This window comes from Pseudonaja textilis, chromosome 1 (genome assembly GCF_049901715.1).
Source record: "Pseudonaja textilis isolate UNSWEBS1 chromosome 1, rPseTex1.2, whole genome shotgun sequence".
In the NCBI taxonomy this organism is placed as follows: domain Eukaryota; kingdom Metazoa; phylum Chordata; class Lepidosauria; order Squamata; family Elapidae; genus Pseudonaja; species Pseudonaja textilis.
In genome coordinates, this window is record NC_141990.1 from 155640919 (window position 1) to 155668354 (window position 27436).

The window sequence follows — 27436 nt, forward strand, 5'->3', positions numbered from 1 at the left end:
TCTCCAACTCAGGAGTATAAATCAGTAGTTATCAGGAAAGGACATTTTCTTGTATGGTGTTATTTTTCATTATCTCAACATTTCACCAAAGAGTTATCATATACTATGCAGCATAAAAATCGATGCCCCCAATTAAAGCTTGATACATATAAAAAGTTAACTAATATATACCAGAAAAGAAAAATATGGTGATAAAGCATCTCATTTGTTTTCAGAATTGAACTTCCAGGAATGAATACTTTGGGATTCACCAAAAAGTAGTGCAGCCGTTAAGGGATATATTATAAAGCAGTTCTATAAATGATGGGTCATTAAAATTCAGGAGATATGATTCCTGACCATGCTTGAAAATGAGAACCCAATAAACAAAGAGGTTTCCAAGATGTACAAGTACATTTGAGATAGAGGTGGATGATCAATTTCTTCTTCTTTAAAAAAAAGGTTTTTACTAATGACACTGATTATAGCTTTTACTAATGACACTGATTATTAGCTCAATGTCAAATCCTCCTAAGGGATTTTCTCAATAACTTCCATATATGTCCTTTTCTAGAAAACTCTTCTGGAAATTCTTAAAATGGCAAAGATGGTTGTTTTCTGATGACAAATCAAGAAACTTATAGCCTGGTATGTGCACGAACATAAAGATGTATTTGATGGACCTTGGTGTCTGACTTTGACTTGTGATTCATAATCAGGTCAACAAAAGTAGAGGGTAAGATCATATCTGTGCAACACAGTGAATTAATCAGCCCTCTAAGCAGCCTCTAAGACAGATCTGTAGAGAAATGCCTTTCCTGGAAGACATTAGATGTTTTATTTAAAGATTGAACATTTTGTTTAAAGATTAAAGTTCTTTTTGTGCTTAATCGCTTTCCAGGGCAAGATGGAAAATGGGATTAATTACAGTCTCCTGCATTAAGTTCCTATCCAGCAGAAGTCACAAACGATGTAACTTTTCTGCAAAATGGCCACCATCATGAACAGCAGGCTCCAGAGATACTAATTGTAATTAAAGAGTTTATCTGGAGTCGCAGCACAGTCTTAATCAGGATGTCAACTGAGCCTCACTGCATGCACTTACAGCACATGGCTGTATAACAAAATAGCTCTTTTGAAAAGGCAGTTTACTCTAAAAAGTCTGAGCAGGACTTGATGCCGGCGGGCCTACCATTCTCTGTGGGATTCACACAAAATCTTATTAGGTCAATTGTTTAGAAAGCATCTCTCATTAAGGGATTTCAAGACGCTTGTGAAAAGTGAATAAAATTACCTTGCTCTATTGAAGAATAAATGTGGACCGGGCTGCCATTAATACATATAAAGGTTATGTTGAATTAAGTTACTTGCCCTAGAACTAGGAGAGACATATACAATTGGAAACTGTACCCCTGAGACAAAGAGTCTAAATTCTTTATTGTCATACTGCCATCTTTCTGGAATAAAGATACCAAGTATATATCCAGGAATAATTGTCTTCAAATGCCCACAGTAGCACTGGAATCCTTTTAAGTTCCTCTCTCTCACACATATAAAAATATTCAGTATTGTTGTCTACCCATGACTAGCAACTTACCAGCATCCTGGCATGCTTGTTCCCAATCCAATTCTGATTTTTGGAAAACTGATACAGGTGAATCCAATCCTAGAGCACTTCCATCCAAATCTTTGAAAAGAGCTTTCCTTGAGCTCCCACATATCGCATTACCAGATGAGCCAAGTATTGATTCATTTATTCTGACAAGAAAGGTAGAAAAATGAGACTTCAGAGAACTCAGCACAAGGAACATACCAAACATACATAGTTATAAGTGATTGCAAGTGTACCTCATTTGCAGTGGATGAAAATGGAACATATTTTGTTCCCTGATATGGAACATTCTGGTCTGCTCAGATGTGATCAGATGCAAGATGCCTCCGTGTCCTGGATTTGTCATGATGCAGATATCTTGGTCATCAGTATAGCAACTCTTTTTAAAACCATCAAAGATTATATCTGATAAAGGGAAAGTAAAAACACTGTAGGAAAATGGCAGCACCCAACTAATTTACACAGAGAACCAGTTTGGTCTAGTGGTTAAGTTTAGAAAGTAGAAGACTGTAAATTTTAGTGGTATAATCTTGCTACTTTAATTGTTGATAGCACTATTTTTCACTTTTTTGACACTTTTTTAAAAAGGTCAACGAGAAGTAGAAATTAGAGGTAAAATTTGTTTAACTTCACCTAGGTTTGCAAATCCGCCCCCCCCCCACTTTTAAATAAAAGATTCATGTTTTAGGATTCAGTTAAAAATCTCATTGACTCCTGTGAGAAATTTATGTCTTGGGGGCTTACTGAATTGATATTTCAATGTTCTGTCTAAAATTATTTGAAATGTCTTCATTTCTGTTTTCAGGAGAAAATCTTTAGCAAAATAAGCAGTTGTGTCAGTTTTCCTTCTATTTCTTAGAAGGACAGGAGAAACTAGTAGTTGTACATAGATACCATGCTGAACATGGTTTAGTTCAAAAGTAACCATGTCCTCCGTCTGTTCTAAACACCAGATCTTATCAGCTCCAACCGCCATGGCAAATAATTTGAAGAGTTGTAGTTCCAAAGTTCTAAAGAGAGCCCATTTCTATCCCCATTTTAACAAGGCATGAACAAGGAAAAATTAATGTCATCAGGCCATGAATTTCTCTTTTACTTTCTTACCTTTCCTATAGAGCCAAAGAGGAATTATGGTTAACTACAGCAAGCAATGTCAACGTGGCCTATAATTAATTGTATTTAGCTACAATTATGGATAATTTAAACAACCCAATATGTTGCCACGATGAAACAAGCCGGTTATTTTAAAGTGAATTATTTAAAATTAAAAAAAATTTCTTTTACTTTTTTTTTCTTCTTAATGTTTTTTCCTCAAGGACAGGGTCCATTTTTTGGATCAATCAAGCGTTGATCTATTGATTGGGACAGGAATTGATTTATTTTGTCACTCAAGGTTACGTCATGGGATATGAAGAGTGACTAGCCCAGAGTCACCCAGGCAGTTTTCACAGTCTCCTCATTTCCAGCCTGATGACTTATCTAGACAAAACTGGCTCTCTTAACAATATTTCATATTCATCATGTTAATATGTCTTGGGGAGAGTAAGCAAAACCACATTCCCATTTATTCATGTTAGATCAGATTAATCTAGTATGTACAAACTAGTGAATATATAATATGTTCATAGATTCTCCTGCTTCCCATGAGATTGGGTAAACACACACACACAAACACACATCCATTTTCATCAGAAGCGTATAGACAGATTTATTTGTTTTTTTTTTCATTTATATGAGTCTTTTCTTCCATAACCATTTTACAGTGAGAAACATTGTTATTACATAATTGTATATTTTATGGGACAAATTCTTGGTCCCTCAGCTACAACTACATTTTCTTTTTTTGCTTGGTGTCATTTTAAAAAAATCTTAATAATTTTCTGTTGATTATTTTAGAAAAAGTATACATATGTATCTTGAAACAGAGCAAAATTGACACAAAGTCATGTATTTTGACCTAAGACTCTATTAAAGTTTGGATTTAGATACAATAGTATACAAAATCAGGATCAGCTGCTTTTGAAATTAGACCATTTCTAAAAATAGTCATAGGACTGGGCCTTGGTCAGTTATAATCTGCAGCACCATAATAAAGTTTTTTTTTAAATAAAATACGTGAGGTTCCTAAAAATTCTTTAAATAACATTTTAACATCTAAGCACCATTTGTAGTTCCGGGATTTAATATCGTATGTATTATTTCAGTATTTATTAGACCACATTGTTTATTAGCTCTTAAAGTACTAACCTTGTAGAGTTGTGACTCCCATAACTATTGAATAGTTTCTTATTTTATGCCATGGAGCATCAGGCCACCAATTACAGTCCAAAGTAAAAGATGGCCATAACATGCCAATTCGGCCCCTCCAGGGATTACGTGGAGCTCGATCTGTAATTGTCACATTGGCTGAAAGAGGCTGGATTCTGTCTTTGATGCAATCAAAGGAAGTGCTAGTAGCCACAAAGACAGAGTTTCTTAGTTTCAAATGCTGTTTTTTCTGGTGACAGTGCAGCTTAGCAGATGGTCCATAAAGTACTGGCAAGAGTCCCACAACATTGTCCACCAATATCACCTTTTCAACTACTACACTTCCTACAAGATGAAACATTATCCCATAGTCATAGTTTTTGTAAGACAAAAAGCCTGTAATTTTAGTACAATTTGGAAAGCCATCTCCTTTATATAAATGAACCCCATGAAGGCTTGAATGAGCTACATTGCCATTGTAAAGATCCTCTGCTGAGAAACATTCTTGACCTTTGATATGAAAGGCTATCCGTTCCGAACCAGCCACACTATTATTATGTAACATAACACTTTCTACTGCATTTGTTTTGATGCCAGCAATCCAGAACTTCGAGGTCCCTGGTTGTTTGCTTAAGACAACAAGATTGCTAATGAGTTTATGATTTTGGCCTTCTAAATGTATACCATGCCCAATTGTATTGAATATCACATTATCACGTAGCAAGAGCCCACTACTTGTAATGGCTTGAATACCAACTCCACAGCTGTGATGGATGCTGGAGGAAATTATAAAAGACTTGAGGGATGAATTTGTGATGTCAACTGATGGAGATTGTGAAGATCCAAGGTTCAAAATTTCAACATTTGAAAGTTGAAGCACACCTGCAAGATGGGAGAATGACACCTTTAAGAATCAGGATTTGTGGGGGAGAGGTTGGGGAGGTACAGGATAACCTTCTATGCCTTGAAAAATGGAAACAATGGAAAAAGATACTCTATTGATGTCACTTTAGAAGTTCTTAATTCAGAAATCTTTAAGATAATACTACTCCAAATTTAAAAAGCATATACAGTAACTAAAGAGTTACTCAGTGATCCAGGTTTTATTTTCATTAATGCCTATATAACATTTGCTATAGAGGATAATAGTTTTTCATTTCAAATAGCACATTTTAAACTCAGTTGCTATTACTTTCCTCACCAATTGTTACTCTGTTGTCACACTATTTATAAAATAAAAAAATCATTTATCATTCCCACATTCAAAAGGGTTTTTGGGGGTCAATTGATGGAAGGAGCCAATGATAAACTATTTCTGAAAAACCTTGCCAAAAGAACTGCAGGGACTTGTCCAGGCAGTCTCTGAGAATTGGACAAGATTGAATGGAAGAAAGAAAAATCACCCACAATAGTAGGCTTGGTGTGATAACTATCAAATGAATTCATGTTCTTCTTTAAAACTACAGGAGAAATCTAGAAAATTAAAATATATTTATTCTAAGCTACATGGATAGAGAATGATGTGTAAAATAAATATAAATACTTAAGTACCTGCATCTTGGTTTGCATGGCCCCAAGGTTTCACCAGAAGTTTTCCTATGCAATCCATGTCAGATTTAATCCGAATGTTTCTTGTCAGAAGCCCAACCTCTGCAGCCAGGAGAATCCATTGACCACCTTCTAATCTATGGGAATGGCCTACAGAGATCAAAATGTCAGAAAACAACAGAAGTGGAACAGGTTTAATAAACCAAACATGGGGTCTCTAATAATTCTTCCCATATGAAAAGAGTTCACATATCCAGGCAATGTAAAGTAGGACTTCGTAATTTATTGCAGATTCAGACATTTGGAAAAAAAGTCATTTACTTTATTATCACTTTTAACAACATTATTTTCCCCTTATTTCATATAACAATCACTGATGCAGAGAATAACATATCAGAAGTAGGGAGCATACAGGTGAAACTCGAAAAATTAGAATATTGTGCAAAAGTTCATTTATTTCAGTAATGCAACTTAAAAGGTGAACCTAATATATGAGATAGACTCATTAAATGCGAAGCAAGATAGTTCAAGCCGTGATGCGGCATAATTGAGATGATTATGGCTTACAGCTCATGAAAACCCCAAATCCACAATCTCAGAAAATTAGAATATTGTGAAAAGGTTCAATATTCTAGGCTCAAAGTGTCCTACCATAATCAGCTAATTAAGCCATAACACCTGCAAAGGGTTCCTGAGCCTTTAAATAGTCTCTCAGTCAGGTTCAGTAGGAATTACAATCATGGGAAAAACTGCTGACCTGACAGTTGTGCAGAAAACCATCATTGACACCCTCCATAAGAAGGGAAAGCCTCAAAAGGTAATTGCAAAAGAAGTTGGATGTTCCCAAAGTGCTGTATGAAAGCACATGAATAGAAAGTTATGTGGAAGGGAAAAGTGCAGAAGAAAAAGGTGCACAAGCATCAGGGATGACCACAGCTTGGAGAGTATCGTCAGAAAAAAGCCATTCAAAATTGTTGGGGACTTTCACAAGGAGTGGACTGAGGCTGGAGTCAGTGCATCAAGAGCCACCACACAAAGACAGATCCTGGACATGGGCTTCAAATGTCATATTCCTTTTGTCAAGCCGCTCCTGAACAACAAACAATGTCAGAAGCGTCTTACCTAGGCTAAAGAAAAACAGAATTAGTATGTTGCTCAGCGGTCTAAAGTCCTCTTTTCTGATGAGAGCAACTTTTGCATCTCATTTGGAAACCAAGGACCCAGAGTCTGGAGGAAGAATGGAGAGGCACACACTGCAAGATGCTTGAAGTCCACTGTGAAGTTTCCACAGTCTGTGTTGATTTGGGGAGCCATGTCATCTGCTGGTGTTGGTCCACTGTGCTTCATTAAGTCCAGGGTCAATGCAGCTGTCTACCAGGAGATTTTGGAGCACTTCATGCTTCCTTCTGCAGACGAGCTTTATGGGGATGCTGACTTCATTTTCCAGCAAGACTTGGCACCTGCCCACACTGCCAAAAGCAAATTCAATGACCGTGGGATTACTGTGCTTGATTGGCCAGCAAACTCGCCTGACCTGAACCCCATAGAGAATCTATGGGGCATTGCCAAGAGAAAGATGAGAGACATGAGATTGAACAATGCAGAAGAACTGAAGGCTGCTATTGAAGCATCCTGGTCTTCCATAACACTTCAGCAGTGCCACAGGCTGATAGCTTCCATGCCACGCCACACTGAGGCAGTAATTGCTGCAAAAGGGGCCCAAACCAAGTACTGAGTCCATATGCATGCTTATACTTTTCAGGGGTCCGATATTGTTCTATGTACAATCCTTGTTTTATTGATTGCATGTAATATTCTAATTTTCTGAGATTGTGGATTTGGGGTTTCATGAGCTGTAAGCCATAATCATCTCAATTATGACAAATCACGGCTTGAACTATCTTGCTTTGCATGTAATGAGTCTATTGCATATATTAGTTTCACCTTTTAAGTTGCATTACTGAAATAAATGAACTTTTGCATGCTATTCTAATTTTTAGAGTTTCATCTGTATAGTACCTCAGCTGTTTTGTGATCAAATATTTTACAAGCCTAAATCAGTTCCATGGCATCTCCAATTTAAAAGAAGTTAAATACAGTATGTGAGAGTTTATTGCACCTACCTTTCCTAAGAGGTCTGTAGGGGGCATGTATAAGCGCACCAACGTACCTATTGTCCCTGTCCTAATGTTTATTTTTATTCATATCCATTTCATGTATTCATAATCATGTTTACACTTATACCTGTTATCTAATACTTGCTTGACAAATAAATAAATAAATAAAAATGTTGCAAGCATTTGTAATGCTAAGGGTATGAGACAGCAATTAAATACAGAAATAATTGAAACAATTCATTCATTGTATAAGTGCTGATTGCCCACTTAAATGTCTTAAGAAACAATACCAGCCCTTAAACTAAGCTTAGAGGGTAAGATACAAAATGGGAATGAGATCATACCTGCTGGTTCGATATATTTTGATATGTTCATCATAGTTTCTCTAGAGAAACCTAATGTATCTCTGCCAATGACTTATAATATCTTTTGGCACCATTGTCCCAAAAGAACATAATGGGAAGAGATTTTATATCACTTCAATGATGGCTGGGTTAAGCTAGGCACTATTTTAAATCACTGAGGATTGCCTATATTTAGACCCTAGATGCACAAGCTGTATGTAGTCTTCCTTGTAAAATTCTGGATATAACATTGTACATTCATCGCCTCTACATGTCAACTTAAAATCAATTTGTAGTAGTTGGGTAGGGACTCCAACCCTTGTCCTTCCAGATATAAATCTCTATTTCAACTGATTGTCTTCATAAGGTTAATTATTTTATGAATAATTTGTAATTCCCATTTGTTAATTAAAGCAATAAAAATGTTAAAGTACTCTAGAAAGAAAACACTATTGAATAATGGCAAGTTTGTTGAGGAAAAATAATGAAAGTTAGGTAGCCTTTAATGTGCAAAAAAAAATTCATGACATAATCTAAGCAAAGGAGACAAATTGCATACCAATATGTCTATGGAGAAGATTTTCACGGATCCTAATGCTATGATTGTTAACTTTTTCTAAAGTGATTATTTCAGCTTGATGGGCTTCATATGAAGAGGAACTGACAACGATTTTATCACCAGGATGCCAGTCCAAATGATCTTGCACCATAAACCTGTAAAGAATGTGAGATGAAGACATATTTAGAAGAATAGTGTAGCACTCATTTTTCTCCTGGAATAATTAAGGAAACTGAATTATAATTAAGGAAAATAATGTGTGAACCAATCTGCCCTCACAGTACCAGCAAGGTAATGAACAAAGTTCTGGAAGGCTGAGGAGCTGAAGGCATTGTTTTACACTGGTTCAGCTCCTTTCATTTTATGTTGGTGGGGAAGAAAAGGTTGGCTTGGTATCCTTTGACTTATGGGATGCTAAAGAGGCCAGTCTTGTCTCCTCTGCTTTTCAATATCCACAGTATATAAAGCCTCTGGAAAGGTTTATTCAATGGTTTCAGGTGTAGTATCATCAATATGCTAATGACATCCAACTGGACATTGCTACCTTGGGCTATAGAGGAGATAATCTTAATTCTGTTTCCCAGTGCCTAGATCCTCTCTGTTTGGAGAGGAGAGAAGACATCAAAATGGAATCCTGAAAAGCTGAAATTTCTACAAATGCACCAAGGTCTTCTATCACTGCCAAGAGTTTCTCATGTACAGGGAGCAAGTATCCGACGTGGGCGTCCTTCTGGTTTCTATTGGATCAGCAGGTAGAAATTGGTCAAAGAGGCATATGCCCAACTGGTGAGTATGCCAGTTCTGGTCTCATCTCTGGTCAAAGGACCTGGAGGTATGAGCAACAGCAACTCATGCTGTTATCATCAACCATCTAGACTACTGGAATGCCCTTTACTTAGGACTGCCCTTAAATAATATTTAGAAACTGCAGTTGGTTCTAAAAGCAGCAGTCTGTGTACCTTATGTTGGGAGTGTATATCATTAGTTTTGTGACCTTGCATTGGTTGTCATTTGCTTTCCAGATCTAATTTAAGGTGCTGATTTTGACCCATCAAATTATTTTCTTGACAAGTGGAAACTTTCCGGCATTCTCTAGTGAACTTCTACTCATCTAATTTAATCAAGCAGGAGAAACCTCTGCACACCTCACATTTTCAAATAATTTGTGGGGCTGGTGAAATTGCTTGTTTGTTTTATCTCCCTATGGAGATCAAGCTGGTTCCTTTTCTACTGGTTTTCTGTAAGCTCCTAAAGATGTTTTCAGAGAGCTTTTTCAGAGGGCCTTTTCCTGATTTGAATTCTAGTTGCCATCTTTTTGTAGGTTTGTGTTAGGAATAACATAGGTTACCTAACGTAGTTTGGGTAAAATAATATATATAAACTATGATTGTAAGTTTAAGTGTGTGTCACTTTAAAACTGCAAAGCATGTAATTTTGGGTGTGGTGTGAAATCACCATAAGAGGGAGCAAGAGAACCTGATTGATTGCTGACAATTACTGGATTGCATGGATTGATGGTTTGTTAACTGCGTGTTTCCCCTACTGCTGAGTTGCTGAAGGAAGAGAGGAGTTTTTTGACTTCTTCATATCTCTACTGCAAGGAGATATATTACTGGACTGATATTTGTAAGTTTACTGACCTCTCTTTTTTGACACTGGAATTTGCAACTGAATAATCCCTGGACGGACTGAACTAGTGAATGATATATGGACTGTTTGACTATGCTATAACTCTTACTGGAATAAAAACTATTTAATTAGCACTGTGTATCTGTTTTACTGAGTGTAAGCTACAAAACCGTTTATCTCACATATTTTGCCTGCCTGCCTGACTGCTGTGCAGATTCTGCTAGGGTATATCCCTAACAGTTTGCTATAGTTTTCATTTTTATATGGGTTTTGTTTTATATGATTTTTTTTATGTGTGTGCCATCAAAAGTTATATTTAATGTGGAGGCATACAAGTAAGTTTAATACAGAATCATTTTAAAATGTTGCCAGAAAGGTCCTACCATGTCCTGACTCCTGCAAAAAAGTGGTCAGGACTTCAAAAAGAAACAAAAAGTAAAAATAAAAAAGACCTTCCTTATTACCTATAATTTAACACGTACCTTTCATTTCCAGGTGCAACATCATTTCCAAGATGTGTCCATGACTTCTTGGTGTAAGCACTGTTCAACTGCAGCTTCCCAAAAACACCTTGAAAAAGGAGAAGAAACTAGCCATGATACAAAAGATGCTAATCTTCGCAAGATCTTCAACATACTAGGCAGGACATCTCAGTTGTGCCAGAGATATACTCATCCAAGCCATTTTGTATTGATGGAGATTGTTTGGATACTTCATAAAGTTTCCAAGGCACTTTCCTTAAAGATTACATTAGGAAGATTCCAACTCTAGCAAAAGGGTGAACTGGCTTTCTGGATTATTGTATAACCCATATGCTCAGCAAGGTCACACCAATATTAGAATAGGAAAATGACAACTTCCTTGAGGGACTAAATACCTTGAAAAAGATAATACATCTAGAAAATCTAATAGAGGAAAAAATGAAAGGGGCCCAGCTTATTTCCTATTTCAAATGAAAGCCTGTTTACTGGCCTATCACTTTGATACATTGATAAGCAAACTCTTCGATGCTGAGGATAGCAAACAGTGCTGGGTGGGCGATTGGAACTTGTGTATATGCATATCCACAATGCCTCCATCAGAAGTACCTAATTTAAAAGCCAGAAGCACAGGGGTGGGATTCAAATTTTTTAACAACCGGTTATGTGGGCATGGCTTAGGTGGTGGGCATGGCTTGGTGGTCATGTTATTGGCTGGGCGTGGCCAAGTCAATATCACTCGCACCAAGGCATGCATCTCCTCGCCTGGTCTCTCATGACTGTGGGGATGCTGCATCAGTTGTAAGTGTGAAAAATGATAATAAGTCACTTCTTTCATTGCCATTGTAACTTTGAATGGTCACTCCACACAAGCAAAGTACCAGTAAAGGAGAGAAAAAAAAACTCCAGAGAAGTTCCTGAGACAGGAAGTCTAGTCCTGTCAAGATTTAACAGATTTAACGAATAATCAGAGGTGGAGGGGACCTTGTAGGTCATCTATTCTAACCCCCCGCCCAAGTGGGAGACCCTACACCATTTCTGACAAATGGCAGTCCAATCTCTTCTTGAAGGATGGCACTCCCACAGCTTCCAAGGGCAAGCTGTTCCATTGGTTGATTGTTCTCACTGTCAGAAAGTTTCTCCTTATTTCCAGGTTAAATCTCTCCTTGTTCAGTTTCCATCCATCGTTCCTTGTCTGGCCTACAGGTGCTTTAGAAAATAGCTTGACCCCTTCCTCCCTGTGGCAGCCCCTCAAATATTGGAAGACCATGATCATGTCTCCCCTGGTCCTTCTCTTTACTAGACTAGCCAAGCCCAGTTCCTGCAACCGTTTGTTGTATGTTTTAACCTCCAGTCCCCTAATCATCTTGGTTGCTATTCTCTGTACTTTTTCTAGAATCTCAACATCTTTTTTATAATGTGGTGAACAAAACTGAATACTCTAGGTGTGGTCTTACTAAGGTTTTATAGAGTGGTATTAGTACTTCCCTTGACCTTGATTATATTGCTCTGTTAATACAATTTAGGATTGCATTAGCTTTTTTGGCTGCTGCCACACACTGCTGGCTAATATTTAGCTGGTTGTCCACTAAGACTCCAAGACCCTCTCACAGTTACTGCTATTGAGCCTGGTTTCACCCAGTCTATATTTGTATTTTTGGTTTTTCTTGCCTAAGTGTAGGACTTTACTTTTCTCTTCATTGAATTTCATTTTATTAGATAAGGCCCAGTGTTCTAGTCTGTCAAGATCCATCTGGATCTTGAGCCTATCTTCTTGGGTGTTAGCTATTCCTTCCAGCTTAGTATCATCTGCAAATTTGGTAAGTTCCCCTTCTATTCCCTCATCTAAGTCATTAATGAAGATATTGAAGAATACTGGGCCTAAGAAGGAACCTTGTGGCACCCCACTGCTTACTTCCCTCCATGTAGACTTAGACCCATTAAGGACTACTTCTTGAGTATGGTTTGCCAGCCAGTAGCGAGTCCATCTAGTGGTGGTGCTATCTATTCCACTTTTTTCTAGTTTACTAAGAAGTAGGTGGTGGTCTACTTTGTCAAATGCCTTGCTGAAATCTAAATATATTATGTCCACAGTATTTTGCTGGTCTACTAATTTAGTCACTGTGTTGAAGAATGAAATAAGATTGGTTTGGCATGATCTGTTTTTAACAAACCTGTGCTGACTGCTAGTTATTACTAGATGTTGGCAGATCTGTTTTTTATTATCTTTTCCAGTATCTTCCCAGGTATTGATGTTAGGCTGATTGGTCTATAGTTTCCTAGGTCTGTTTTTTTTTCCTTTTTTGAAGAGGGAACATCAGCTCTTTTCCAGTCCTCTGGTAGTTCCCCGGTGCTCCAGGATTTTTGAAAGATATGGTGCAGTGGTTCTGAGATGACCACTGCCAGCTCCTTTAAAACTCTGGGATGTAATCCATCAGGCCCCAGTGATTTGTTTTCATCAAGATCAGACAGGTGTTCGCTTACTATTTTTTTTGCTTATTTTAACTTTTATTTCTGGTCTGTCTTTTACAGTTATGTTTTTGGTGGGTTGAGCTATAGTTTCTTTTTGCATGAAGATGGATGCAAAGAATGAGTTAATCAATTCTGCTTTCTCTCTGTTACCTGTTACTTCCTTGCCATCTTCTCTCTTTAGTGGACCGACTGTTTCCTTGATTTTTTTCTTGCTATTTATATGTTGGAAGAAACTTTTTTTATTATCTTTGACTTTTGTTGTAAGTCTTTGTTCATTCTGAGCCTTTGCTGTCCTGACTTCGTCTTTGCAGATTCTGGCTATCTGCTAATAATATTCTGCCTTAGTTGTATGTCCTTCTTTCCATTTTTTGTACTTGTCCTTTTTTTCTTTCAATTTGCCAGAGAGATCTTTGTGCAGCCATGCTGGTTTCTTCTTGGATTTCTTGTTTTTCTTTCTCAGTGGTATTATGCTGGTCTGGGCTTCTATGATCATACTTTTTAGAGTTTCCCAAGATTCTTGAGTTGTTTTCCCCTTTAGGATTTTCATCCATGGAATCTTTCCCAAGTTCTCTCTGAGTTTATTGAAATCAGCTCTTTTAAAATCCAAAACTCTGGTGTCATTATGTTCTGTTGCTTGTGTTTGTGTTATATTGAATTCTAGTATGACATGGTCACTCTCACCCAAGATTCCTGCAGTTTCAACTCCCTCTATCACTTCTTCCCTGTTTGTAAGAATTAAGTCCAGTATGGCTGTCCCTCTAGTTTCACCCTCTAGCTTTTGGACAACAAAGTTGTCAGCTAGGTTGGTTAGGAACTTATTTGATTTCTCACTTGGTGCAGAATTAGTTTTCCAATTGATATCAGGATAATTGAAGTCTCCCATTACTATTGTGTGTTTCCTGCATATGTTTGTTACTTGGCTGGCAAAAAGGACATCTATATGTTCTGCTTGATTGGGTGGCCTATAATATACACCTATGGCCATGTCATTCTTTTTTTTCTTTTATATTGACCCACATTCTAGGAGGTTTTCATCTTTGGTTTCATGCATTTTTGTAGCAATATAGTGGTCTTTTACATACAGTGCAAATGTAATAAGGGTCAATGGAGAGGCAGTTTCTGTAAGCAACACCAGAATGTTTCCTTCCTGCCTTCCTTACAGGATTAGGCCAGTAATTTCTTCTAACAACCATTTCTCCAAACTGCTTAGAATGTTAACAACTGGTTCTAGCAAATAGGTGTGAACTGGTAGAATCCCACTCCTGCAGGAGCATGATCAGAATGCCTATTATAACTTTGTTTCAATCCTTTTCCTGCATGTGAGAAGATATTCCTTTTAGGAATATAAATTTGTCTGCCTTCCATGCTTCCACAGTGGTCTAAAGTCTATTCCTAAATACACATATAGACTTCTCCCAACACATACAAATGCACAACCTCCCTGTCGTCTTTCCCCATTTTCTCAACTGCATTCAATTTGTTGTTGCAAGTTTATCTGAGGTCAGAATGCTCTGTATGTCTTAAACACCCTACTCCTCCAAAAACTTCTAACAATCTACCAAACAACTGATGGGCAGGTTGTTATGAGATATACCCCACACCCCACACTCAGCACAATCAGAGTAGCATCAGTAGATTAGAAATCAGAAAGGATATTGTTGGCTGCAGGAAAAAAAATGCTTAAATGTTTTCACGTTGCTTCAGGTTACCCACTTTTGATTTAGTAATTAAAAGGCAGGCACTATTTAACAAAGCAGACAATTGTTGATTGATGCTAAGCATAGGACATTTTCGATCAAGGTTTTCCCACTGAGGAATTCAGAAGATGGTATCCATACCAATGGTTCCAGGACCAACGTTCAAACCTTTCAATCGATCACAATTTACTCTCTCAGATGCCCGAAGGAGAATGTGTACCTTTCTTCTTTCTTCTAATGGATGCTGCAGTGTGCCTAATGGGAAATTGATGAACATTAATTAATTTGTACGATGCATTGGTTTCTCCCTTTTTACATATTAAACATTTATCCAAGACAACTTACAAAAAGTATGAATACACATACACATGTAAGTAAGAGCATAAAATAACAGCATAAATATTAACATTGCAGTACTCAAACATTACAAAACGCATAGCAAGAACAAACTAAACCAAGTACAACAATATCAGATTTGCATGTTCCTTCTATTTCCAGCAAGCAATTAATTGTTAAAGGCCTGCCCAAGTACATGTGGTTTTTCAGTGCCATCTTACTATTAAAATCAACTTAAATCTATGGATCCCCAGTGAAAACGTTTGAGCACATAACACCATTAATAATATCACAACAGTGAACTAACAATACCAAACATTTATTCTACTGAAGGATAAAATTTATCCTATGCAAAGTTCATTCAGAATCTCAGAAACTAATGTTTTTTTCCTAGCAGGGACACAGTTTTTCCAGCTATTATTTTATGGGATTTTGTCACATGGATTTTGTGATTTTGCCTAGTATGTCCCATTCTAAATCGGACAAACTCTGGCACTTGCGAAACTATAGATTTCACTCTAGTTTTTTTTTTTTTAATTTATGCTATAAAATTTTACCATTGTTCCATCCCACTTGGTCAACTTTATCATCTTCATCGAAGGGGGCTGTAACAACTCTCATGTGATCTCAGTTATATGATGAGCACTGGCACTGCTTGCTCATAACAGTGGCTGAAGAAGGGGAAAGGTAATCCTGGTTTTTCTTAACCAGAACAATCCAGATTACCAGGAATAAGATAAACAGAGTCGGAGAAGGAAGAAAAGCAGTGGAAAAGTTAATACTCCATACAACAGAGTATCCTACTTGTCCAGTTGAAAGCAAAGACAATGGGTGGAAACTCTTTTTCTTCAGAAAGGATAATCTTTCTTTTTAAAAGAAATCCTTTGAATCTTTTCTTTCAGAACAGATAATAATTCTTTCTTAATTACTCTGGCTGTTCTGGCACAGATACTTGTTTTGCTTAATAATTTCAGTTTTCCCAAATTTGTTTTAATATTTCTTTTTTTTTAATAGGACAAGTGTGAAACAGAACTAATCTAGTAGAGAAAAAATATTTGGCATTTTTCACACATACACACAAAATTAACATTTTAGAAGAATCACATCTCTTTCAGGGATACATCTAAAACATAAATGATTTTTTCTGATGATATTGGAAACACAAGAAGAGAATAAAAAGGCAACAAAGAGAGGATGGAAATAACTCTTAGAATGCAAAGTGAGCTGTATTCCAACTGTGAACTTATTTATTTCACCCAGGGTAGTTTACAGACTCAGAAGGAAATAGTCTAGCATGAAGCAGATACTTGAAGGAAAAAGTAGGACAACTTCTGCCCTAGAGAAATGTAAGCAGAGTCCAGTAAGAGAGTTCAGCACTCCTTTAAAATTAGAGATTAAATCAATTATACAGCCCCAAACTGCAGCAGATGTAGAATTAAACAAAGAAATCTGTGTAGAATTAGCCATCATGCCACAATAATTTAATATCCAGAAAACATGCCTTTGGTGAGGAAAAGAGAAAGCGTAATTTTAGCAACCCATTTAATGAAGTTTCTATGAAAATTAATCTTGTTATAGATACAACTAATCTTGATCCAAAATCAGGCAAATGATTCACACAAAGAGACTTAGAAGGACCACCCTATTCAATCTGGAGGTCAATTCAGGCATCTGGAAATAGCTTGATTTACTCTAGGCTGATCTGGAGCTGGTTTGATCAGTCTAATAATAATAATAATAATAATAATAATAATAATAATAATAATAATAATAATAATAATAATAATAATAATAATATAACAACAATAATAACCATAATAATAACCATAATAAAAAGCAGAACTATATTATCTCTGAAAGGAGTTCCTTGCAGCATTCAAGAAAATCTTGTCCCCTTTAGGAATATGTCTTTCTCTTTTTTTTCTCTTTTTTTAAATCAAAGACCATAGCCAGAGCTAGGGACTAAGGGGCAGCAAGACCTTCTTCTTCAGCTCTCTGCCCATAATCTTTGTTGGGTCAACTCCACTAGATAACAGGACAGGAATATCACCTTTCTGGAAGTTTTTCAATAGTTTTCTTTTCCAGTGCTTCCTATAACAGTAATTTCCTTCATTTCCTCTCCCCAAGCACAGCCATGAAAGCCTTAGTGAATGTAGACCTTCTCATTCAGTTTTGGATCCTTTCATCTAGTTTTCCCGTCCCTGTCTTGATCCATTTCAGAGCCAACTCTTTCTCTAATCTTCTTTAATTGCCAAATACTTTGAATTCCTAAACTGTCTATTCTTGCTCATTTTTCATAAATATTCTACTCCTTCCTGAGATAACCTGAACGATAATTTTCAAGTAATTGAGTTCTAAAATTATTCACTGATTCCACTGACATGTGGCTTGCTTTTTTCTTTGTCACATGCAAAGTTCACCCCATTTTGCCAAGAAACCAATAAAGAGTAAGTGTTCATGTGCTTCCTTTGATGACAATCCATTGGGAAACACAGCCCGTATAATGAATCTCTTGTAGGCCCAAGAAGCTTTACAAAATTTATAAAGTGAGTGTTGTCTCCATCTACTCTTGTATCTTAGCTGAGAAATTCTCCAAGACTTTTAATTAAAACTGGGGAGGTCAGGATGGCAAGTTTCAAAACTATCTCTGAATCAAAGGAAAGGACCGACCCCATTTTACTAATTACCAAGCCTGCTTTAATTCTTTTTTTTAAAACAAATTTTATTAATTTTAAAAAACAATACACAAACAAACAAAACGTAGAATAATAACATAGGACATCTTTTCAAAAAAACCAAAAAACAAATAAAACATCTTATTTAAAGACAGGATAATTCCAAATTATCACATTTCCATACCAGCACAGTTTAATATGTATATTCATCTTATCTGTTCATATCCTTTCCCAACTTCTCTTTATTTCTCCCTTTCCTTCTATTCAATTATATTTCTCTTGCCTTAAATTGTATATATTCATTATATCCATCTGTCTTATTTAAAATTTCATTATTCTCTTCCAACATTCTTCTAAGGTTTTGATAAACAAATAAAACACAAAACATAAATACATAAAACTTCTTTTTGGAAAGCGGCTTACCCCGGGTAATATCTTTTTATACAGAAATAAATCAAATTCATGCTCACGTAATATACTATTTCATATCTTATTTAACATTCTATATTTTGTATATATTTTCTCTCTTCATTCACTCTCTTAATTCTATTTTATTTATTTCATCTCAGTTTAAATAATTATACTTGCATCTTTTGTCCGTTCTCTTTCAATTATCTATTTTTCTTTTCTTTCTAGTACAATATTTCTCCTGTAATCACTGGTTGAAGTATGACAACTTTTTATTTTTCCCCTAAATTTAACACTTAAAATAATACATAAAAAATACATACTTTCCATGCTGATTCTGCATAGTACATTCTAAGTATCACATTTTAGAATAATAAAACAAAGAAAAAAAGAGAATTAAGTTTATAAAATAGTAAAGACAATATTCCATAGAAAGTTAAACTCTATTGTTAAATCTTAAACATTTTTATACGTTCCCTTTAATGCATTATTAACTCATATAATATTTCAGTTTTCTAACTCAATTTCAAATACTAATATCTACAATACAATCTTATGTACTTTTGCAGAATCATTTTTTAAATTATAGTTTACCCTTTGTCACTGAAAAAAACCTGTTTTTTAACATCTTGTTTTAAACCTTTATGACTTCTCTTTCCTTTTTCCCTTTCTTTCTTATCAATTCTAGCCTTTTTACCCCCCTCATCTTTCAAACTCCACTCTCTTAATCTTCCCTCTCTGTTGTATTTCTCTTTTCTGTTGCTTTCTGACATTGTATCAATTTTTCATCTTATTTTTCCCTTTCTTGGTTGCTTTTTTAAGTTCTGAATTCTCCGTTTTCTTTCCCCCCTTTCTCTTTTCTTCTTCAAGTGAGATTGTCTGTCCATTAAAGATGGCTTCTTCTCCTTCATCCCAGCCTTCTTGTTGTTGTATTTCTTGGTAGGTAGAAATCGCCATTTCTAAAAAGTGAAAAATAGATCCAGAAGAGCCCTTGCCTTCTTGTTCCTCTTCTTTTAGCTTTTGAAATTCCATTTGCAATTCTTCAACTGATAGTGCCATTTTTTTTCCTTAAGCACAACTCAAATGTTTTTATTCCCTCAAGAAATAGTTCCCAAAAATCCAAAAGTCATAAAGCAATCCAAATCAGAACAAATTGTTTCATTTAGCACTTTCTTTCTTCTTATATTTTCTCTTCCTGGGGTAGAGTTCAATTACACAGTTCCAAAGTAATTTTTAGAAGTCTTATTGTCATTTATTTCTAATCTTGTAAACTGCAAGCAGTCTCCTTCAATACAATCTTAAAATAAGTTATTTACCTCTTCCCTCCCACTTATAGCAAAAAGGGTTTTAGTTTTTGATTCCAATGTTCAGAAATCTTTTATCCTCTTGGCTTTAAGTTTGAAATTTAATTGCCTTCTATGCCCAAGCAGGTTTTTCCAATTTCCATCAGCTATTTCCATGGGGAGGGAGAGTGAGAAAAAATAACTTTCCCTTTCACTTTTCTTCCGCCGCTTTCCAATATTCTTAGGAAACAGTGTATCATTCAAACAATTAAGATTCCAGGGTATTTAAAAGTTCCTTGTTGTCCTGGTTCAGCCAAAAAACTTTCACTTTCTCTAACTTTCTCCTGCACAATCTTACCTGGCTGCAGGCTTCTTTGTGGTGGCCATTGCTGACCGCCGCTCCACCACCTTGGGAAAAAGGAGTTTAGCCAGCTGAGGAGGAGTTTTGCAATACCCCCAAGCCCCTACCCGGATCTCCTCTCTCTTCGGTTGCTTCTACGGGGCAACCATATCCTCCAGATCCAGCTGGATCGGAGGCACTTTGGCAGCAAGCGCAGAAGGAACTGTGCACGATTGCAGATTCCTGCCACCACCGAAGCCTTGCAAACCGGAAGTCCACTTTAATTCTTATACAATACAATTACAAGGGACCATTTAGGCCATGGAAGCCAACTTCTGTGCAGGAATCCAAATTATAGCATCCTAGACAGATGGATATCCAGTCTCTGCTTGAACATATCTGATTAAGAAGAGCTCACCAAACTCTCTGACCCGATGATTCCACTGTCAAACTGCTCTTCTTGTTAAAAGACTTTTTTTAAAAAAACATCTAATTAGAATCTTCTTCCTGTAATTCCAATTATAAGATGTTCATTCTAAAAAGAGAGTGAACTGGTCTTGACCCTCTATGTGACATCTTCCCATTTATTTGAAGAATGGTCTTATGTTCCTCCCACTTCTTCATTTTTTTGATCCTCAAGGCCAAACATCCTTCCCTATTTCTGTAGAGTTCTCACTGTTTAATCTCCTGATCATCTTCATTACCTTTCTATGAGCATGTTCAGTTTCTTTGAATTTTGGGGAAATTTACACTTTTCAGGTATCATTTTCTTTGTTTCTTTCTCTGCTACACTTTTGTGATGATGTTTGGAAATTACCTTGGAAGTCAGGAGGAAGAGCTAGACAATAGTCTGATAAACAAAATTAATTTGAGTCCAAAGGAGGAGAGGTAGCAAAAATGTCTTGGAAGGGACTCTCCCTAGTTTTTGGGAGAGTAAAACTAAAGGATGGCGGGGGTACTTTCAGACTTGAAAAATTGATGTTGGCCTTGTAAAGTAGTCCAGACAAGAACAACCAGGAGTATTAGCTCTATCTTTACTGTAAGATTACATTAACATAATCGTGCAAGTCTCGAAGTACCCCTGCAGTCCTCACTTTTATTTCCCCCAAAACTCGGGGATGATCTTTTTATCACCTCTCCTCTTTTGGACTCAAATTTAGTTCATTAGACCATTGTCTAGATGCAGCTTTTCCTCCTGTCTCCCAAGATCATTCCCACATACCATTACAACTTTATATCTTCCTCTGCTAAATATATATTTGTTTTTTCAACCTGCTTCTTTAAACTACGAAGATAAATTTGAATTCTATTTCTGTAGTCTAAGGTCCTAATTATACTGTTCTTATGTCATCTGCAAATTTGATGAGCTTCAATTCCAAATCACTAATACAAAATGTTGAAGAATGACAACTTTGCCTTGTATATTTAAATGCTAAAGATAATTTAGGTCAGTATTAGTAGTATGCAAATCAAAGTCAGTTCAATTTCAGGATTAAAAAAAGGTTTTGAATCTCTTTTAAGTAGTGAACATATTTGGAATATGAATAAAGGGTTGCAAGCGTCACCCCAAAGTAACTGCTGTATGGCCTTAGCTAATCACAAAAGGATTGTGATGGGGTAGGGACTACTAATCATAAAATATTTGAAGTTCCACATCAGGAGCTTTACTGCTCCATGCCTTAATAGTTTTATGAATGGATTATTGCAATACACTTGATGCAGAGCTATTCCTGAAGATGGTCCAGCAGCTGCCTGATTGTTAAGGAAGGAGTCTAAATCAGTTCATGTCACAGCAGTGTTTAAAATCCTGCACTGAACTATCAAATGCAATTCAAGGTGTTGAGAAAGGATTTTCTGGGCCTAACTCAATATAGGCTCTATTGCACCCTTATCTACTAGGGGGAGAAAAATATCAGGTTTTCTGCTCAGTGTGAAACAGCCTTTGATTGCATTCCAATGAGCATTTATCTGGAATAGATTCCACTTCAACTAGAACAGAACCCTTTTGTGTTACACTATGCACAGCATATTGCAAGAGCTTAATAAATGTTAGATAGCATGAGAACCAATTTATGATGTTATTCTTCTTTCTAGATTTCATCATTTACCCTTAGCATATTTACCCCAACAAAGTTTTGTCATGCCTGAGGCTAATTAGACTTGGTTCACTTTTTAAAAAATAAAATAAAAGATACAACATGCAGTGTCTCTTCCAGTTATTATTATTATTATTATTGTTGTTGTTGTTGTTGTTGTTGTTATTCACTTACCCACTTTCAAGACACCACCAGCAGCAATCACAATACAAGCCACGCTCAGAAGATGGCTGGTGTTTAATGAGAATTCCAATGTGCCCTGGATATAAAGACCTCGTAGGGGTGGAAGATTCATATCCACCAAGACAATTCTGTCTTAGAAAGAAGGAAATGATGCAGAGCATTACTTTTTTTAATATATTGCTTTTTTAAAAAAGTAGCCTCCTTTTTGCATCCTTTTCTAAGATGTTAAATTGAACAATGAGACTAGGACTATTACTCATAGTTCATAATTTAGGAATTATTTAAGTGAACTTTGGCTCTCCATCAAATTAGATCTGAATGGAGAAAAAGTTTACATAGTACAGAGAATTAATAAGAGTATGTCAAAATATTCAAACCTTCTAATAAACAGTACACTTACTTAATATACTAGATATAATCGGGATTGAAAAAAAATATTTCTTTTTTGCATTTATACTTTACATTTGCTTCTCTCCTCATTTTATCTTCAAAGGTACAACACTGAACTAGCTTAGGCAAATAAGAACAACTAGCCCCAAATCAAATGGGAACTGACAGTGGAGATCTCCCTGGCCATATAACAATCTACTTATATGAATGATACATATATTCCTCCATGCACCAATGCAGCAATCAAGCACATATGAATTCTTCCCTTTGGGAATGCAAAGAAGGAGATGGGAAGAGAGGAGAGTCATTTCTGGGCTGAGGGTTAAGAGTGGCCATTGGAAAGCAAATAAGCAGGATAGAAAATAACAAGAAGGATAGGGCTATGGAGAAGGAAAACAACCTGTTGTTGGGAAAAATTGAAGGCAAAAGCAGAAGGTGAGAGAGTTAGATAATGTCATCAATACAATGAACATGAATTTGGGGAAACTCCAAGAGAGTGGAGGATAGAGGGATCTGGCATGCTGAAGTCCATGGGATTGTGAAGAGTTGGACACAACTTAGGAACTGAACAAGATCAAATGGAAGAGGAGAATGGTGATATGATACAGGAGCAGGGACACAGGCTAAATTGGGAAGAAAGAAAAGATCGAGGGGAAAAAAGCAGAGAATGACTTCAAAGAGCAGGCATATTGAAGAAAAGGAATGAGGAGAATGAAAAAGTGGTGTCCATATATGGAAAGAGCAAGAATTGATACATATGAACTGGACTCTTCTAAAAACTACTAGACATATGGTAACTCTAATTAAAACTCGGTAATATAAAGGCCTGGTGTTCTGAATGTTTTGGGTTGATTCCAATACTAGCCATCTGTCAATGCAATGGCATGGCATCCATAAGAAGAATGGATTACCGTCCCTGTACAGTCCCCTTCCCGCCCCCCAAAAAAATCACCTTCAAAGGAAATATTCATGCTGCAAAGGACAGAGAGGAGCTCAAAAAGAAATCTTTATCTCAGCAAAAACAAAAAAAAAAAGACAGTTCAGAGATATAAGTAAAACTGGAGTGTTTTTAGTGAGCTGTTGAAGTGACAAGATATAGCCCATAAAATACAATAGTATAAAATGATTAATACCTGCTAAACCATGTGTTAAAACAAATCAGAGATTTAGCATTAGTTTAGATTTAACATAAAACAAAAATAATAAATATTATTACAACAGGCCAGCCTTAGTGATGCCAAGCAATTATGTTAAAATAGTCATCTCTTATTAAAGAATCCAGCCATATACTCCAATGAAAAAGAGAGGAATTTTCCACACAGTGTCCTTTCTCTCAACTCATGGGTAAATATTATTATTTATGTTGATCTTAAAAATGAAAAACTGGCTTTTTCAACCAGCCTTCGGCATTGAAATGTTGTGAGATGCTGTCTCCTATCAACTGGATTATAACAGACTTTTATTTATCTCTGGTACCATGCTTTGCATTAAATTGTTATTTGCTTTAGACTCTTTTAAAATCTTAATTACTCAAATGAGAAGTGTAAGCTATTCAGAGTAGGTTTTAATTTGAGCAACATGTAAACATTGTAAATAAGTAAATAAAACAATGGCTATCTCCATTTTGGTTGTGGCAGGTGGTGTTTGGCAGAGAGGCATTTTTAAGAAGAGCATTCTAATGAAAAATGAGAATTAAAGCAAAAACATTTTGTTGCTATCTTTTTACTGGTTCTTATATAGAAGAGTCAGAAGGCTTTTGACCCACAGAATAGACAGATTAAACTAACCAAGTCAGAGACGAGGAGCAGAGATTTAAAACCAACGTTTATCAACGCCATCCAGTAGCAAGCTATATTCTACTAGAGGTTAACCTTTCCAGAAGTCCTGCAATATGTAATGTCATTTACCGATTTTTGGAAGCCCTTTTTTTAAAAAAATGTTCATTTACTTTTCTCAGTAGCTCTACTATTTAAATACCATGATCACGGTCTTAAAATATAAATAAATAAAACAATACATAATAAATATTTAAAATGAAGAAAAGTGGTGAATCAATAGGATCTTTCAGTCTGCTTTTCAGAGATTGGATATGGGTGCATGACTGTGCCAAACCAATTATTCTATAGAGGGGCAAATGCTGTGTAGAAATTATCTACAAAGTAAGGCAGATAGAAAACATTTTAGCTGTAAATCCTGGGATAGCAGAATTTATTAGAATTCTTCTCCAAAATGAGTATGTAAAGGTTTTTTTATAATTTAAAAAAATACATGCCATGATATTTAATTATGTATTTAACAAAGAGAATAAAAGATAAGATTAATTCTGATAAAGGCAAAAATCCTATGAAGATAATTAATTACTACTCAAGTTGGAGACAACCCCAAATACCACCAGCCCTTGTCTTTCTAATGGGATGTTGCAAACGTGATTCCACCTCCTGGGAATACAGGAGATAAACAGCGTAGTTCTTTATGTAGAAACAAGGCAGGGAATCTGAAAAATCTCTTGGTATTCCTCCATATCAAGTAGAAGTCTGTGTTACAGCTGAGGAAACTATGTGAAAATTCTATGTGATAGTAAAAGCACTGAGGGAAAGTTAAACCACTGAGGGAAAGTTAAACCAATCAGCCATCAGCTTTCTTATTTCACATGGAAACGTCCAACAGTCTGCTGCTGAAGGGATGGGATAGAAACTCCTCACCAATTATTTATAAATTCCACCCTCCTCCTGAAAAAGTATGGATACAGTCCTTCAGTTGACCTTTTCATCTAATATCTCAGCTCTTGAAATAGATGGAAAATCAAAGGGTGACTTTTTAGCCTGGCTCTAATTCTCAAACTCCAGACTGGCCATGTCCATGGGGGCTCCTCAGTGCTGACATGCTTTGAGGTCTTTTTCCAGCTTTGTCTGGTGGCTTTATTTTTTGGCTCTGATTCCCTGAGTCTATGCTGGTGCAGTTGCCTGCAGTTCTGACCTGACAAAACCACAGTGGAATTTCTATTCCAGGGAGTGAAAGGCAGTCATTAATTCATTGCCGCAACTCACTGCCTGAAGATGGAGTGGAACTCTGAGATTCTGGGAGTTTGCAGGGTTTTTCTTCAAGTCTCTTGTCCAATCGGTTTTAAAGATGTAACAGTCACCAAGAAAAGCTAGGAAAGTATATGGAGAGTATATATGGAGATCTCAATAAATAACTGTTAAAAGTCAGAGAGGTAAAGAGGAAACACACACCAATATTAAATCTACAGATCAGGAGATTGTTTTTTTTTTATGGTTCAAGACTTGAATACCACCAATACCCACACATTCAAAAGATCATTATTTCAAAGGATTTTCTAAAAAAAACAAACTACTAGCAACAAAGAAAAGAAACAAAGTGGAAAACCATAAACTCTAACTTCTTATGCCATGTTAAGGACAAAAATGTATGTATATCCAAGCAGAGGATGAGAACATCAAGTGACTATCCTTCCATTCAGACCTACTTCCAATCTCATGACTAGCACAATTTATACAATCCAGAATTTGTGTTCATAATCAAATGCATTTTAAAAAGACAAAACAAATAGCTGCATTATAGCAGATGGTGCTGCTAGCAACCTGTAAATGAATTTTTCTGCCATCTCTATGGATGATGACATAGCTTTAGCAAGAGAAAAATGCAGCTCATCCAACATTCAGAAATCACATGCATCGTAATATATATAATGTTCTTTTATTCCTATTGCAGCTAAGACTAAAAAAAACCCCTAAACAAATCTTAATTCAATTAATCTTTAAATAAGCATATGGAAAATTCTGCCTACTCCCAACTCTCAGTCTGTAAAGAAATCCAGTGAAGACCTTGCTAGTGAATGTTACTTAATAAAATCAACTCCTTTAAAAAAAATACACACAAGCAGAAGGATTAACTTCATGATTTAGATGGGCCGTCTTTATTTCTTCCACAGTGCCTACCTCTGAACTCCAGGGATGAAAATGTTACACAACAATTCAATCTGTTTTGTAACTCAGACACCACATTATCATCAGATCAAGTTACTAGTCAAACAAACACTGGAAAACAGATGGTTCCAAACTGAATAGAAGGCTTCTTTTCACTCCTTGTGCTATAAATAAACAAAAGAAGCAGAGGTCATGTAGATTATGAATGCGGACTCAATTGTCCTGTATTCATTCATGCAGTTTGAATGACAGCAAGGTCATTGTTGGGACCTTTATCTGAGCTATCTACTGTCACTGTATTAACAAGTTTTAAATCTTTGAAGGTGTTTAGTTTCTTTTTAGTAAAATCATCCTGTTTTCTGCTGAGAAAAACTAGGGAAAAAAAGAAAGACCATTTAACATCAAGACATCATTTTAAATACAATAACTGAATTATTGTTATACTATCTGCAAATTCTGGATTCTCCAAAAATTCAGGAATGGGAGAATTTGTCAGCCACTTTTTCATGCAGTTTCTCTTTTTCCAATGTTATATTCATTTGATAAGATTCTACAGCAATTTCTAAACTGTTGTTCAATTGAATGCATGACCATGTACATTTTTTAATAAGATTTTAGCCTAATATCTTTTGGAGGTAAAATTTATATTTCCCCGACACATAGGCAGAATACACAAGACATCTTATGTGTTCTAGTTTACAGCTACAAAGTTTGCAAACCAAGATATGCATCTAAATACATCTGTATATTTTATATTTTATTTCCTAATAATGAAGTACGGCAGAGCAAAATTCGTGTTTTTGTGTGTTTGTGTGTTTGTGTCTGTGTTTGTGTGTGATTTCCATTTCCCTTTTGTATTCTCTAGAATACCCTCTGCCCCCATGCAACATTACTGAAAGTAGCCTGGCAGGAATGCTGCAGTGATATAGAAAAATATTAATGCTAAAATAGAAAAATACGAATGCTAAATACCTTCTCACAATACATTTCTACCCATTGGATTCAGACTCATGGATTTATATAGCAAGTGTTTTGGAAAAATCTTCACCATGAAAATTAAAAGGAAACTCAAGAGAACACAGATGTAAAGGAAGG

The 27436-nt window shown here is 36.0% G+C and overlaps 1 protein-coding gene across 1 annotated transcript in view; it reads right to left on the reverse strand.

The window, feature by feature from the left end:
- The window catches only part of PKHD1 (PKHD1 ciliary IPT domain containing fibrocystin/polyductin), a 256453-nt gene that overhangs the window by 81437 nt on the left and 147580 nt on the right, over window positions 1–27436 (reverse strand). Inside the window, exons 46-53 of the mRNA XM_087922428.1 lie at window positions 21996–22136; window positions 14825–14938; window positions 10518–10605; window positions 8407–8561; window positions 5390–5536; window positions 3839–4720; window positions 1828–1996; window positions 1577–1737 (exon numbers count right to left, since the gene is read on the reverse strand). Of these exons, the coding sequence (XP_087778554.1) occupies window positions 1577–1737; window positions 1828–1996; window positions 3839–4720; window positions 5390–5536; window positions 8407–8561; window positions 10518–10605; window positions 14825–14938; window positions 21996–22136 (1857 nt within the window). The remainder of the gene's footprint in view (window positions 1–1576; window positions 1738–1827; window positions 1997–3838; window positions 4721–5389; window positions 5537–8406; window positions 8562–10517; window positions 10606–14824; window positions 14939–21995; window positions 22137–27436) is intronic.